A 14,410-nucleotide genomic window follows, 5' to 3' on the forward strand; every position below is an offset into this window, starting at 1 on the left:
GCAAGGCAGCAATTCATGCCGGCGCTTGATTTAGGCACGCCTCGCTGCACGCCAATCAGCCCGGCCCCCTTCTGCATCGGCAGCCACTCAACTTGTCTGACGTTCCGACGCAAGATGGAGACACTGCCGAAAGTTCCAATTACAATGCCCGTTGGTGGGGGGGAGAGAGAGAGAAAAAAATGAAAGGAGAAAGAAAAAACAAATCACAACAAATCCAAACTAGATTAGCTTGAAGAGGTGAGTGGATTCAACATCTGCCGATTCAACATCAGCGCCATTTGCTGTCCGCTAATGAGCCCGCAGAGGAAAAGGCGGCTTCTGTCCAGCTCCAATCACAACGCCGGATCTTTTTCTTTCCATATCCGGCGCAACTGTCACACAAACTAGCGCCGAAGCGCAGCTCGGCTAACTCTGGGAGGGTGTTAACAAGACAAATGAATGAATAAATATGGCGCTAATGTGTTTCGGTAATGTTAATCATGAATGAACGCTAGGCTGCTTCTTTGACAGCGCCGCCGATTCCATGACAAGCTCGTTTATTCTTTCCCCGGCATGCAGTTCTCGGAATCTTTCACCGGTCCGCCGTTATTAGTTTGGACGTATCGGCTCCGATATGCCGTCAGGATTGAGCCATCAAGCATGATGATCCCCCCTTAATCTCGCAAATCCAGCTCTCCTTTTCACCCCGTCACACTCGCCTTCCGCCGAGGGTTTGTTTTTCCTCCCCCAAACGGGATCTTCAAGTTGTTCATTTTAATGCAACTCGCTACCTGAGCAGGTGTAATATTTTCTATTTTTTTTCTAAGATATTGTTTTCTGATATTTCTGTGACAACTTTTTGCATCTATTAATTTTGTATTTTTTAAAAATATTTTTGGAGAGTAATTTTGGAACTTTTTGGGGGGAGTTACAATGTTATCAAAATTGATGTGAAATATTTTTGCATTTCTTTTGCAGTTTGTATCAGATATTTTGGTGGAATCTTTTTTTTCTGTTATACATTTCTTTGGAATCATTTTTCGTAGTATTTGGTGAACTACTTTTTATTTGCTCATGAATTTACTTTTTTTTAAAAATATATTTCTGTTTAGGCTGAATCGTTTTAGATTTTTTTCCTGACCTTTTTTTTCCTCTTTTTTAAAAAAAATCAGATTGTTGGTATCATTTTAGATTTGGTTGTAGGACTATTTTGTTGACATTTACCTGTATATTATACATGATTTATGTTATATAGTTTATTCATATTATAAAAATTTTGTCATACTTTTTGCGCACTTGCATGTTTTTGCTAGCTATGTCATTTTCGCGATATTTTTGTCATTCTCATGTCATATTTCTGTATTTTTCCATATTTTGGGGATGTGGGGAAGCTGTGGTGTGTTTTTTCTTTCCTAGTAAAATGGAGTTGAGTACCATGTTAAGCATTTGGCGTTCAACTAGGCCAGCGTATGTAATGTTTTGACTCGTGCCACTCCCATTGGCAAACGCTGTATTTCATTTTGGCAAGGCCACAATAACACCGGTAGGTTAAGGATGAGTAACCCGCCGAGCATGTGCACACCTGCACAGGTATGCGTACGCCGTCTGATCGCATCATCGCCCGTCTCACTCAAGTGGCCAAAACTTCCAGGACAGGAACAGGAAAGCACGCTGAGAGCAAACTACGCCTCATATCGAATTCCTTCCAAAACAAAACCCTGGCACGCCGACAACGTCTGCGACACCGACTTGGAAGATGGCGCATTTAGAAAAAAGAATAGAAGAAAAAAAAAATAGATATCTACACACAGCAACAAGACACACATCAAAACGAGTGCCAAACAAACTGGATGGAGTTCAGGTGGGTCTTTCTTGGAACTGTGGAGAAGAACAAAAATCAAATAAATTGGGGGGAGCTTTAGTGTGGTTCTGACTGGCCCGGCCAACCTGAAAGCATTGTTTGCGGTACACCGGCAGCGTGACGGTGGAGTAGGAGGGATGGGGCCGGGCGGGGGGAGGGAGGATCATGACGCCAGACGCCTAAAAACAGAATTGAGCAGATACCCCGCGTCCACCCCTGCAAAACCTCAAAAGAAAAGCCCCTCTCCTTCTGCAAACAAGAATTCCAGGCAGCTTATGTACTCAAGGGAATCACTCAGCATTCCACAACAACGTTCAAATTTGACTGCGACGGTGTACTCATCCACAACTTCAAATTGTTCCTTAAGGGAATTCAAATATCCCCACCACCCCTACTGCCCCAAAAAAGAAATGTCAATGCTTGGTATACGTTTTTGTTTTGCCACCTTGACTTCAATGAGCACGTACGCACAAAACAGCAACTTTCAAGTCAATAAAACTGCGGAAAGGGCGTCTTGATGACTCGAATGCAGCATCCACTGCATTTACAAGTTTGCAACTTCCACAACAACCGAAGAAGAACCCTGACCCCGAATGCTCAGCATTTATTGGCACAATTGACGCACTCGTTGACATTAAGCCACGTGTTTTTTTTTTTTTTGTTGTTTTGGTTTGTTTGTTGTTCTCCCTGAAAGCCTGACACAAGCATTGTTAGCAAAGCCCCGGTCTCGCTTCTTCTTCACAATAATGCCCGTCTCCCTTTTGTTCGTGCACGCCGCGTACTTTGTTTGTGTCTGCGTGGCTTCAGACTGCCGCGTCTTATGAAAGGCAAAAAAAAAAAAAAAAAAAAAAAAAAAAATGCATTCACCTTCTTCTCAAAAGCTTGTCGTCTTGAAACTTCATCGAAAAGCGGGGGCAGACCTCTTGGGAATAACAAAGCGGGTCATTCACGGGGACGGAAATGTGACGAGGCCCACACATGTCGGGAGCGATAACAGCCTACGTGTTACTTTGTGGATAACTTTGAGAAAACGTCCAATGGTTAGTGGGAGCGTTTCAAACTTCATTCCTGAGAGCAATTCATTTTCGGTTTCTCCCATCCAACCCCCCAATTTTAAAAAACTCTAATAGGGATTGTATTTTTTTTAATCTTTGTGATATTTTGCTGTTTTTACTTCTTTGTCATAAAAAAAAAAAGAAAAAAAATGGACCCATCCCCCCCGAAATAATCTCCTTATTGTATTTTACATGCGTGTCGTTTTGTCAAATGACAGGTTTTACTCCTCATTCCATCACTGCAGCCAACTTGTCATCCCCCATCGAGCCCGCCCCCGCCATCCAACCCCTTGTTGTATTCCCTCCTCCTCCTTCTGGCTACGCCCCCGCCCTTCCCGTGCCCTCAGCCCAGTGCTAATTGCTAAATCTGTTGAACCATGCCAGAGCCAACAATGAGACACCTGGAGTTCTGTCAAAACAAGTTTCCCTGTGAAACGGCCTCCGGTGTTCATACAGTAGCACAGCCAGCCGCCGGTTCTGTTGTCACTCAACGGGCCGGCCAGCCAGCTGCCACAGGCGGCTCAAGTTTGGAATACAGCAGACTTGTGAAACATCGGAGAGGGGGGGGGGGGGGGACTGAGGGGTCCGCAAAAAAAAAAAAAGTCTGCCGTACAGTTCGTCAACAATACATTGGATTATTGATGCCTCTTTGACCCTAATTATTGACGTAAAAGCTGCGAGTAAACTGTGATTACCGCATTTTTCCAACGCCTACTTAACACCGCCGGAGGGGGTTAAACGAGTTCAAGTTGTTGTAGGCCGTGACAAGTGACGCCTGCGACTCGACCTGCGTCTGACGAGCTGTCATCTGAAACTCCGGTCACGCCTTTCCACGGCGGGCCGTGAAAAAGTGTGTTTGTGTGACACCGATGCATACACGCGAGACAGACGAGCGGGCACACCCAAACGCGATCCTGCCAGACCTCGTCAAACAAGTTCTAGCAAAGACGCATCGCATGAGAGCCAAAGGCGGCCGAGGTGACACGCGGAAAAACAGCACCGTTTCCCTTTGTGTTTGGCTCGTCTCGTTGGCACAATCAGGCGCGCTTTGTGCCTTGAAGGGCTCGGCAAGTCAGCAAGGCCGCGACGAGCCAAATGATCCCAGGAGGAAGTCCCGACTCAACCCCTCCGGGATTGATCTGAAGTACTCCAACTTTGAGATAAAACACGGACGGGGATCTTTGGTGTCCTAACTCCTTCATTGTTGTTGATTCATCAGCTGGAATCCAACAGTTTATCGCCACCGACAAATCTATTTGACAAGTCCATTATGCAACAGGTGGGCGTGAAGGAGGGTCTCGCCCAGCTTGTGCTTGTCAAGCAGTGGAATGACAAACAGAGCCTTGTATATCATCAATTTTTCAGAGGGGCTATGGTGCATTAAGCATCTATCTGTCCATCTATATTTTGGCAGATTGGTGACCGAGTGTCGCAAGTAAAAATACAATCCAAGCTTTGGTTTTCCATATGCGGACATGCGTGCACGTATTTATTTATTTTTAAACAGGCTCGGGCTCGGAGTTCAACAAGTATCTCGTCGTCATGTTCATGAAAAGGCTAACTAAGCATGCGGTGGCTCATTTGCATGTAACGATACCGCCTCCTCAAAACAGGCTGATTTCAGAGGAGTATAAAATTACGGGCGGGGGGTTATGTTGCCGAAAGGATTTTCGCAGGTGTGTTCTAAAAACACACGCCAAGTGTTACTTATTGGGAGGGTGGGGGGTTGCACAATTGAAACGCATCAGCTGGATCACCAAGGAATGTTAAGGATGAGACAAAAAAAAGCATGAGGGGGGGCAGGGCAAACATACAGAAAGAGAAAATATCAGACTTAGTTTGGTTATGGGGGAAAAAAAGCTCAAAAAGCCCAAGAAGCAACATAGCGACAAGAAAGCAGCAGCAACTGACTGAGCAACAAGCAGAATCAAAGCGGGATTAACAGCATCATCATCATCATCACCATGATCCCAAGGTATCTTTTTTTTTTCTTTCAAATCAACAATTAGCAAGGGTTAATTTTGGTGGTGTGGAATAAAAACAAATCCATAAAAGTCTAGCATGATATCTTGGGGGAATTCAAAGGTCTCTCACCAAATGAAATTGGTGAAGGCTCAGATCTGACTGTCCAGGGAATTCCCAGCAGAAGGGCCCCTGAAAGGCAAAGATGGACGGTCCCAAGTCACACAATTATATGAGCTCTTCACAGACACGCGCACGCACGCACGCACACACAAAGCGGACCGGGATTTATGCAAAAGCAAGGCGTTCTCCTTCGAAAATCCCACACTCCCTTATTTTCTGACTTATTCAAACGACGAGCTCGTCTCTCCGGACTCGGCCTCCTCCGGGGTGCATGTCGGAGTCGGTTATTAGAGCTTTTACTGTCAGAAACCAGCAGAAAGACGGCGCTCGTTTCTGGTTACGTCGCTGTCTGTACCGGCTGGCTCCTTGTTCGAACAATATTACATTTTTGAGTACATTCCGGACATTTTGCTTGCTTTTTGAGAAGAAAAAAAAAGAGGCCGGGATTCAGCGGCACCGCCGGAATTTGTTGGGGGGAAAGAATAGTCCAATTAAAAAAAAAATGCACCCCAAAAAATTTGCAGATTTAAATAAGATCAAATGTCAGAGTCTCACAATGGAGAAATTTGCATACTACCTTCAAATCCTGAAAAATCGGACGACCGTAAATCTCCCAAAGTTGCACGGGCCAAAATAAAAACGAAGAAGTAAGAAATCAAAGTAACCGTGAATCCTCCAAAATCTATTCAAATTAATACAAAATAATTTATTAGTAGGTGTGGACCCACATCCTGCCTCTTTTTTTTTTTTTTTTAATTCATTTGCTCAGTGTGCATATGCAACATTGGGCTACCTCGGGACATCCGCAAAAGAGCAGCACAGCCGATCACATCTTTGTACGTGTTGTTGAGCGTGCAGCTGTTGGCGCGAGCTATCTCAGCCGGCCCTCGGGGGGGTTAAGTGCAAGTGCAAATAGAAGCCAGTGATCTCAGCGCCGAGAAAGCAACTTGTCGGATTGCTTTCAGGCACCGGAGTTGGTCAGTACACCAAAGGTTAGGTTGGGTTTTCTTGGCAAAGTTCTCTGTCCCTCTCTCTCTCTCTCTCTGGCTCACTCTTAAAGGGAGCGTCAAGCCAAAAAAATGGTATTTACAAGAATAGGTTCCATGCAGCGACACTGCTCTGAACACGGCATATGCGGACTGATCTCATGTACGTGGAATAGAAATTAGGCAGTAAAATGCAGCCGTTTTTTTTTTTTTGTCCATGTCAGGGAGCGGCCATTTTGCCACTTCCTGTTGACTGAAAATGACATCACAGCTGCTCAGAGAAGAAAATATTTACAAGAATAGGTTCCATGCAGCCCCACTGCTCTGAACACGGCATATGCTGACTGATACACGTATGTAGAATAGAAATTAGGCAGTAAAATCCAGCCGTTTTTTTTTTTTTTTGTCCATGTCAGGGAGCAGCCATTTTGCCACTTCCTGTCGACTGAAAATGACATCACAGCTGCTCAGAGAAGAAATTATTCTGACAATGTTTTTCGGAAGGGGACCTCCTAGAAACGGGTCCTCAATTGAAAGGATCAGCGTGACTCTTTGAGTCATTGTTGTCTTGCTGACAAAGTCAACACTGTGAGTGGATTGTCTGCGTCCAGACAACAACATCAGGCCCGATAGGGCGCCTGATGACGTACGCCGCTCTCAGCCCCCCTTCCGTGATCCCTTAAGCAAACGTCTGCGGAGGACGACGTGGAACAGATAGGCATCAACGCGTGCGTGGTCTCGGTGAGGTCCTAAGCTCGGTGCGTGGGTGGTGTCTGCTGACCACGGGGGTCATTCATTCATAAGAAAATCCCGCCAGGCCTCCCCCTCAGTCCTGAGTAAATGTTCCGACAGTCCAGGTGCACGGCCCATTCAGACCACAGGAAGCCCCCCTTGTACCCGAGTGGAGAGAGAAGTGACAAAGAAAGGTGAATTTGATCCGGTGACTGGCTATTCACTCGCTGACCTCGTGGAGCAGTCACGTGACCATCCAGCGCCACTCAAGAGTTCAACGTGCTCCTAATGTTAAAGTTAAGAGCGCTAAAACGCTTGGAGGGGTCCCGCTAGCCGTAAAAATGTCCAGATTCCATCACTTCCTCTTCGCTAATTATCACACAAGGTGAGGGGTGGGATGGGGGTTGCGGCGCGGCAAGGGCCCTCTCCGCCCACCCCATTTCCTGGTCCCCGGGACGCTTTCCCTTCACAGCCTCGACGACACAATGACGCGCTCGTCGAAGCACAGTCGGGAAATGGTTAACGCTCCAGCCGGCCCCTGCTGCCAGTGAAAGCCGGCGAAACAATGGCGGCATTGTTGCCCGCTAGACGTTGATGCTGTGAGCGCGCGCGAGTGCGTGCGTTCGTACTCCTGCCCCAATTCCGAGAGTGGCAAATTAAGAAAAACAACCAATCAGATTGTGAGCTGCTTCTACCTACGCCCACTTTCCTGGAACCAACAAATGATGTCATGGTATTACTTCTGTTTCTAAAAAGAAGACAAACTGTTAATGTGGCACTTTTCTATAATAAAAGATGAACTATTTCTGTTGCCGCTTCTGCACTTGTTGATATTTCACATCCCGAAAAAGAAATGAAAAACTATCAATACAGCAGCGAGAGGTGACAAAGCAACAAGTGTTTTATTCCGCCCTTTTCCCTGCCGAGCTGCGATTTTCTTGGAATGAAAACATCAACAGTTGTGGCAAAGTGTCTACAAGCTACATTTGCCAATTTGCCAAACCCGAAACGCGTGTCCATATCGTAATAGGTTTAATTTGCAGTGGTTTCGATTCTTCGCCTGGATGGCCCCTGGCCATTTGGCCGCTTGTTAGCAACACTCAAACCGGCAGCTCTTATCTCGCTGACCAATCGGCGGCGGCGTCTTATCGCGGCGGGAGCAGCCCTGATACAAGTGCTGCGGGCGGGGCCAGGTCAAGGTGTCGGGAGTGATTTCCTCTCATTTGCAAACAAAAAAAAAAGGAAACCACTGTTGACAGCGCTTAGTGATAAGGGGAATCGCGGTGCTGGAACGACGAGGCCGGCTTGCGGTCAGAAGATTGATTGAGTGACACGGGCGGGGGGTGGCGGGATCGACAATGAACGCAGTCCACAGGAATCAGCCCCCTCCCTTTTTTTTTGCTCTTCTCTTTTCCAGATGCAACGCAGTTGGTATGATGCAAACCAAGGAAACATTCAATTGCACCTCCTTCGCAGTCAAGAGGTTGATAGCAGAGCAGGAGAAAAAGAAGGAGCGCCAACAATACAAGCTGCGTTTCACGTTCAATTTCATCACGCGCAGCAACGGCAACTTGTGTGTATGTGTGTGCGCGTGATGCCGCAATGCCCCGGAGCTTTGCGTCCTGTGTGCTGAAGGGGAAAAGAACGAGGAAAAAAAATAAAATAAATGGGGTGCGGGGGAAAGAAACCTACTGAGTTATTTATCATCAAGTTCAAGAGTTTTTCTTGACCCAACAAAGACACCTTCAGAAGTGGACGCACAAAACTTCATGAACTTAGCTACAGGAGCGAAATACACTGAAAATAATTTCATACAAAGTGTTTTGCCATGGCAATACACTGACTTGTATTTGATTCACTGATCGCAACCTGCGGACTTGTAGTATTCTCAAGCAATTGAGGAATTAGACACCATCACGATAGAGTAGTGCCAAAATATCTGCAAATGGTGAAAATCCACAAACAGTAAAAACTCATGGAGAGCGAAAATCCACAAACAGCAAATCCTGCAAATAGCGACAAACCACAAATGGCGAGCTTTGCCCAAAAGTGATGAGCACAGCCTGTATAAATTAGCCATCCTTCCATCTACTATTTGCAGCGCTTTGTCCTGACGAGGGTTGCGGACGTGCTGGAGCCCTTCCCAGCTGACTCCGGGCAGTCGGCGTAGGACACCCTGAACTGGTTGCCAGCCAATCAGTTCACCCCCCCCCCCCAAAAAAAATACATTGCAAATATGCAGGGGTCCACCATTAATGTACTATTAATACAAGTGTTTATGTAAACATTGCAGCTGTGATAATTGAATTTCCTCCAGGGGATAAATTGTTGAAATATAGAGTGCAGTATTTGTCTGCAACCATTAGAGGCGCTGTTGATTCACACTCAGCCACGATGTGAGGAAGAAGAACAACGGCGACAGCAGGCTGCAACAATGAGCTGCGTGCGTGTCGATTTGTGCTTTGGCGTGACGCAGCAGCGTCAGCGTCCAACTCAACATGCCGCTGGCGGCAATGCGAGATCTGAGCACAGCAGAGATTGTCAAAATGACAAAAACGGCGAAACGTGTTCATTTCCCCATGTAGCCAAACGCCACTTTCGAGTTGTAAAGCACTTCTGTCTTTTGTTTTGCACTTCGGACTGTTTTAAAGAGAAACAATAATCACAGCCGCAATGATGTCAGATGCTGCTTTGTTAGTGCACAAAGGTTGCAACGCCAAGCAATAAACTTTGTTCCCGAACTCCGTTTAAAAGGAGTCATAAAAAGCGCTCATGGAAGTTGGAAGCAAGGCCCCGTAGGCATTTCAAGCCGGATGAGTCATTTTCAAGAAAAATAAAAAGCGGGAGTATTTACCTGCCTACCACCGCTTTAAGGACTCGTTTTCAGCGAGTCCTGAAATAACAGCGCAAGATATAATAAAAAAAAAAAGAGGGGACCCGCTGAACTGGCGGGTTTAAAAATAACACCAGCATTCAGCGCAAGGAGCGACTCCAGCCGGTTTGTTTTTTTTTTTTTATTCGCAATAACACTTCGTCGTCTGAATCGACCTTACCAGGGAGGATGAGGAGTGTGAACCCTCCGGCCCCCCTTCTTAAAAAGAGGGACGGACCACCACCTACCCTGGCCTGCCAATCCAGAGGCAATTCCAAACAATAAAATGAGAATAAATTCTGTTCTTCAAGTGAACATATTTCATTTTGCCCACTGCCGCTCCAACGACTGCCGGAGCACTTTCACAAATTCTCCATCTCAAAACACAAAAACTTAAGGTTGCTAATTTGCCAGCAACCCCACTCTCATTGATTTTCCCTCCTCGCTGACCCCGGCGACCACCGCCACCTCATCCTCACACTCAACCTTGCTACCGACCTCTGGAAAAACTTTCCGCCTCTGAGCGCAAACTAAACAACGAGGCTGGAAGTGCGACCGGCTGCCTCCTTCGGTATCGACATGCCCGCGGTGGACGGATGCTCGGGCCCGGCCGGCTTCTCTCGTTCTCGCCGGCAACCGCCAGAGTTTTCTGTCCTGCATCTCCGCGGGGTAGTATAATCAATGTTGGACAACCGCCCACACTCGGCGTTACGTCATTCCCGAGTAAGCTATCGAAATGCTTGCACCTGCCGCGCTCCCAAAGGTTAGCGCCTCGCCAATGGAGTCAAAACGGGCAAACAAACGCAGGCATTTGTTTATTAACTCTGTCGGTGAGGGGAGAAGAGGCTGCATTTGGCTTTGGAGAGGAAAGGGGGTGGGGGGGGGAGCAGTTGCTACTTACAACGATGTGTGCCGGTGACGGGGACCTGGCATCTTTAAGTGCTTGTCTACTCTGAAGACCTCCCGGTTGAACATCTAGCAGGGGCCATTTCATCTGTAGGTACTGAATGGCAGAAAGGAAACAGAATGGAAAGAAAGGGAACAAAACATGTTAATGCAGAAAGCAAATGAGAACAACGTAAAGTCAGACGAGAACAACGGACATTTCTTTCGATGGCCGTGCAAAACTCAAAAAGATGGACGGTGGATGGATGGTACGCTTGATTTCACACTCGGCCAGTGCCGAGACTTTTTTTTTATTTGTGTGTGTGTGTGTGTGATGCGACGAGCCGCCTCTTTGAGGTGAATTGTCTTCAATCAACTTCCCCCCACCCCCCCTCTCTCCTTCCCGGCGAGCAGAGAGGGGAGGGGAGGGGAGGGAGCAAAACGAAAGAATCACTCTGCAAACATGGATGACTTTTTGCTCTGGTGATGAATGTGAATTATCCGCCAAAAAATGTAAATAAAAATGATGTCCAGTGGCTATTAGTTAGCCCCGAGGACAACATGCGTAGCTCGTGCGTCTGTTCGAAAAAGAGCTCACAAACATTCGTCTTGAGTTTTAATTCTTCTCACTAAGTCCGATACAGTTTTTGTAATCAATATCGGATGGGGACACCCCCCTACTTCACCCATTCCAAATATTCTGTCATTTTCTGCATTATGTACATTTTAACCTCAATTAAAGCCGGACAAGGTGGAGGTTCCACGAGCGCCACGCAGTTCGTGGCTCGGCGGTGACCTCATGTCATAAATGGGACTGTTGAGAGTCTTTTATTGACAGCCATAAAAAGGTCCGAGCGTGGCGTCTCAGCAGGCTAGACCTCCTGACGGCTCGCATAAATGATTGACTCGGCCCATATCAGACGTTTCACTCAAAGCCTTTCGCTCTCGCTCGCTTGCCTCGCCGCGTCACACGTTCGCGCACAGATAAGCAGAAACAAGGGTCATGTGAAACGTTTGTCAGAATGGGATGACACACTGGACGGACGATTCTGGCATGTCATAGTTTTTCCCAGCAAGACGATTCCTGGAGACTTTTCCTTTCCTCGCAAATCACTTTTTTTTAATTTTTTTTTTTTTTTTATGTGTGTGTGTGTGTGTGTTCCACCGCAATTCACCTGAACCTTAAAATGTCAACCTAACTGCAACCACATGACACAACGACCTGGAAACGTGCTTCAAATATGCTGACAATCAGGCAAAAAGATGTCTGGTATAAATTTCGGGTCCCCCCCCCCCCACTGAAAATTGACAGTTTTGCACGATTCTGCCCGACATCGGCGCCTTGTATGAGTAGTTCAAATAAGATTTCTTTGAAGGGCCCTCGAAATGGGCCCAAAAGACCCTAAAATGGCTGCTTCAAAACAAAATGGCGGGTTCTTTTTACGGATTGGTTTATCATTTTTTTTTTTTTTTTTTGGGTGACATGCCGACCAAATTTGGGCGACTTTTCACACGCAAATCAATTCAACTTAAATTACCCACGGGAAATTGACTTTAATGTCTCCTATTGAAATCTTGATATGGGCGATAGACAGCGTATTCTAGAAGAAGGACCTTTTTGTTCCTTTGAGCACACTGCCTTTTTTTGTCCAAGGAATAATATTGTACATTCCCACCATCAAGGCATCCGCATGGAGAAGTTTGCTTGAGGTCGAGATGGTGTCAGACTGACGTTCTGTATAAAAAAGGTCTTTGTTTATTTTTAATGCTGACCTTTTTTGTGTACGTTGCCGTACAAGTGCAAGGTCAGATGAAGTATCTTTTGGGTTGCCATCCAGCAGGAGTGCCCGCTAGTTTGTATGCGTGTCTGTGTGTGTGTGTGTGTGTGTGTGTGTGTGTGTGTGTGTGTGTGTGTGTGTGTGTGTGTTTGAGTCAGCTCTGGTCGGAGAGAGTGTGTCACGACCCTTCCTGAGACTGTGTCTAAATCAGTGGTAATTAGCGCAGAGTTCACCGTGGGGTGCCTGCCAGTGGTCGAGGCTGGAGGGAGTTATTGACTCCATGGCCACGGTTACAACCCCTGCAAAGGAGGGTGTGTGTGTGTGTGTGTGTGTGTGTGGGGGGACTGTTGCCTGGTGTTTCTTCACTACTCATTTATGACCACAAGACAGATTTTAGTGCTGGAAAGCTGTCTTCGTTTATGCTTGTTTGTATGTGTGTGTGTGTATGAGGAGGGGAGGAATGAACTGTTGTAAAAACCTGCGTTGAGGTCTGTCGAGGATTTATGGACCCCCTACACGCTGGTAATTAATTGTCACGGCGGGGCCAGTGGAGAATAATGGGGAGCGGATGGAAGGAAGTGACGGAGCCGACACGTATGCAATGTCGCCGCCATGTTGGATGTGTCAAAGTGGCGCGCTCGGAGAACACGCGTCCATAATTTGCTGACTGAGGATGTATCAACGATTTGACAAAGCCAATTTCTCTTGGGGATTACCTGTCACGGAACAACGTCATGACTGTATTTGGCCATGACAATGTCATTTTGCAAACAGAATTGCACGACTTGGTGCCTAATTCTTATCAAGTGCCACATTTGCAGAGTATTGAAGCCAGCCTCCAAGCTATAAGCCTCTATAAATTATTAGGTTGATATCAATCATGAGTTCAATATGCATCATTACAGGAACAACGTTACATACACTGATAGCTGTAAACACTCATGAAAACATAAAATCACATGAATTATTAATTATTTTGTGCAATGTGTTTTTTAAAAAAATGCATTTTAGTCAAGTCATATTGTCTTTCAATACTGCAGAGTTTGGATTATAGCGCTTGCGCGGGCCACGAACGAATCCCCTGCGATGAACGCCGTTCACTCGACTTGCATTCGTTTCCGGGGAAGATCTGACATTTTCAATTTGGCGGAGGTGCCGGCGGACTGCAGCAACGAGCCAATGAGGAGTCTACGCATGTGCTGTATGTCTGTGGAGCCGCTGCTGTCATCTATGCGGTAATTCAAGATGAGTGCGGGAGATGAGCCAGCGAGGCCGGCGAGGCCAGCGCCGCCGCAGCGGAGGGGCAAACTGCAAAGCCGACCGTTGGAATGTCCCGTCGGCGCATGTGCGCACATGCTCGCAAATATGTCAACGCAGCTGTAGCATGAGGACATTCTGAGGGAGGGTGAAGGTGACACCCTCCCGAGAGTGGCACTGGGTTGATTTCGGAGCGCACGTCCAAACAAGTGGCCCCACTTTAGCTCGCCGATTGCAAATGTCCTCGCTCACTAATCTCTCCTGCAGCTTTTACATGCATGCCAAGGAAAACGGAGCCCTGGCAAGCGCCGGCTTTTCCGACCAACGCCCCCTCCCCCCTTTCCCCCTCGCTCTCTCCCTCCATCAACGGACACACTGCCTGGGCTTGAGTAGGCCGCAACCTCTGACCCGTCTCTGCGGCTCCCAAGCCCCCGCCGGCTGCCCCCGCCCCCTACGCCGCAACCTGAAAACTCTCCCGCTATGAGGGGGGCCTCCTGGGTAACTCAAGAGCCATTCCAAAGTGACAAATTGCTGCAGAGTTCCAGGATAACTCTCTCGTCTCCGCTTGTCTCTCTTCCTGCACTCCCGCCCCTCCTCAAACAACCCCCCACATGGTAAGAACCACCCAGATTGCTCCTCTCTCCCCTTTGCAAACCCCCCACCCCCCTTCCAAGGCCACCCTTTCTCGTCACCCCCAGCCGGCCCCACAACGGAAGCTGAATGACTCAATTGTCTCTGATGAAGTGAAAGACAACGGGGTCCTCCAAATCATTGTATCGCAATGAACTCAACTCCCGCCGGGGCAAATTTTTCACCCCAGGCAAACCAAAGCTTTTTTGGTGGGGGCCGCGGGAGGTTGGAGTTGGGATTATTTCTGGTTTTCAGCCTATGAAAAGAAAGACTTTTAAAAGGCAAAAAAG

General features: G+C 47.2%; 1 protein-coding gene across 33 annotated transcripts in view; it reads right to left on the minus strand.

Annotated features, from left to right (window-relative positions):
- tcf7l2 (transcription factor 7 like 2) overlaps positions 1 to 14,410 on the minus strand; it is a 77,380-nt gene that overhangs the window by 40,763 nt on the left and 22,207 nt on the right. For 17 of the 33 annotated variants that reach the window (XM_019865822.1, XM_019865820.1, XM_019865819.1 and 14 more), the window contains exons 4-5: positions 10,472 to 10,573; positions 4,990 to 5,049 (exon numbers count right to left, since the gene is read on the minus strand). The exons of 4 other annotated variants lie outside the window; for them this stretch is intronic. In XM_019865822.1, coding sequence (XP_019721381.1) covers positions 4,990 to 5,049; positions 10,472 to 10,573 — 162 coding nt within the window. The remainder of the gene's footprint in view (positions 1 to 4,989; positions 5,050 to 10,471; positions 10,574 to 14,410) is intronic. 12 more of the 33 variants (XM_019865830.1, XM_019865836.1, XM_019865835.1 and 9 more) reach the window with 1 other exon arrangement.

Source organism: Hippocampus comes, unplaced genomic scaffold (assembly GCF_001891065.2).
Source record: "Hippocampus comes isolate QL1 unplaced genomic scaffold, H_comes_QL1_v1.1 scaffold116, whole genome shotgun sequence".
NCBI classification, from domain to species: domain Eukaryota; kingdom Metazoa; phylum Chordata; class Actinopteri; order Syngnathiformes; family Syngnathidae; genus Hippocampus; species Hippocampus comes.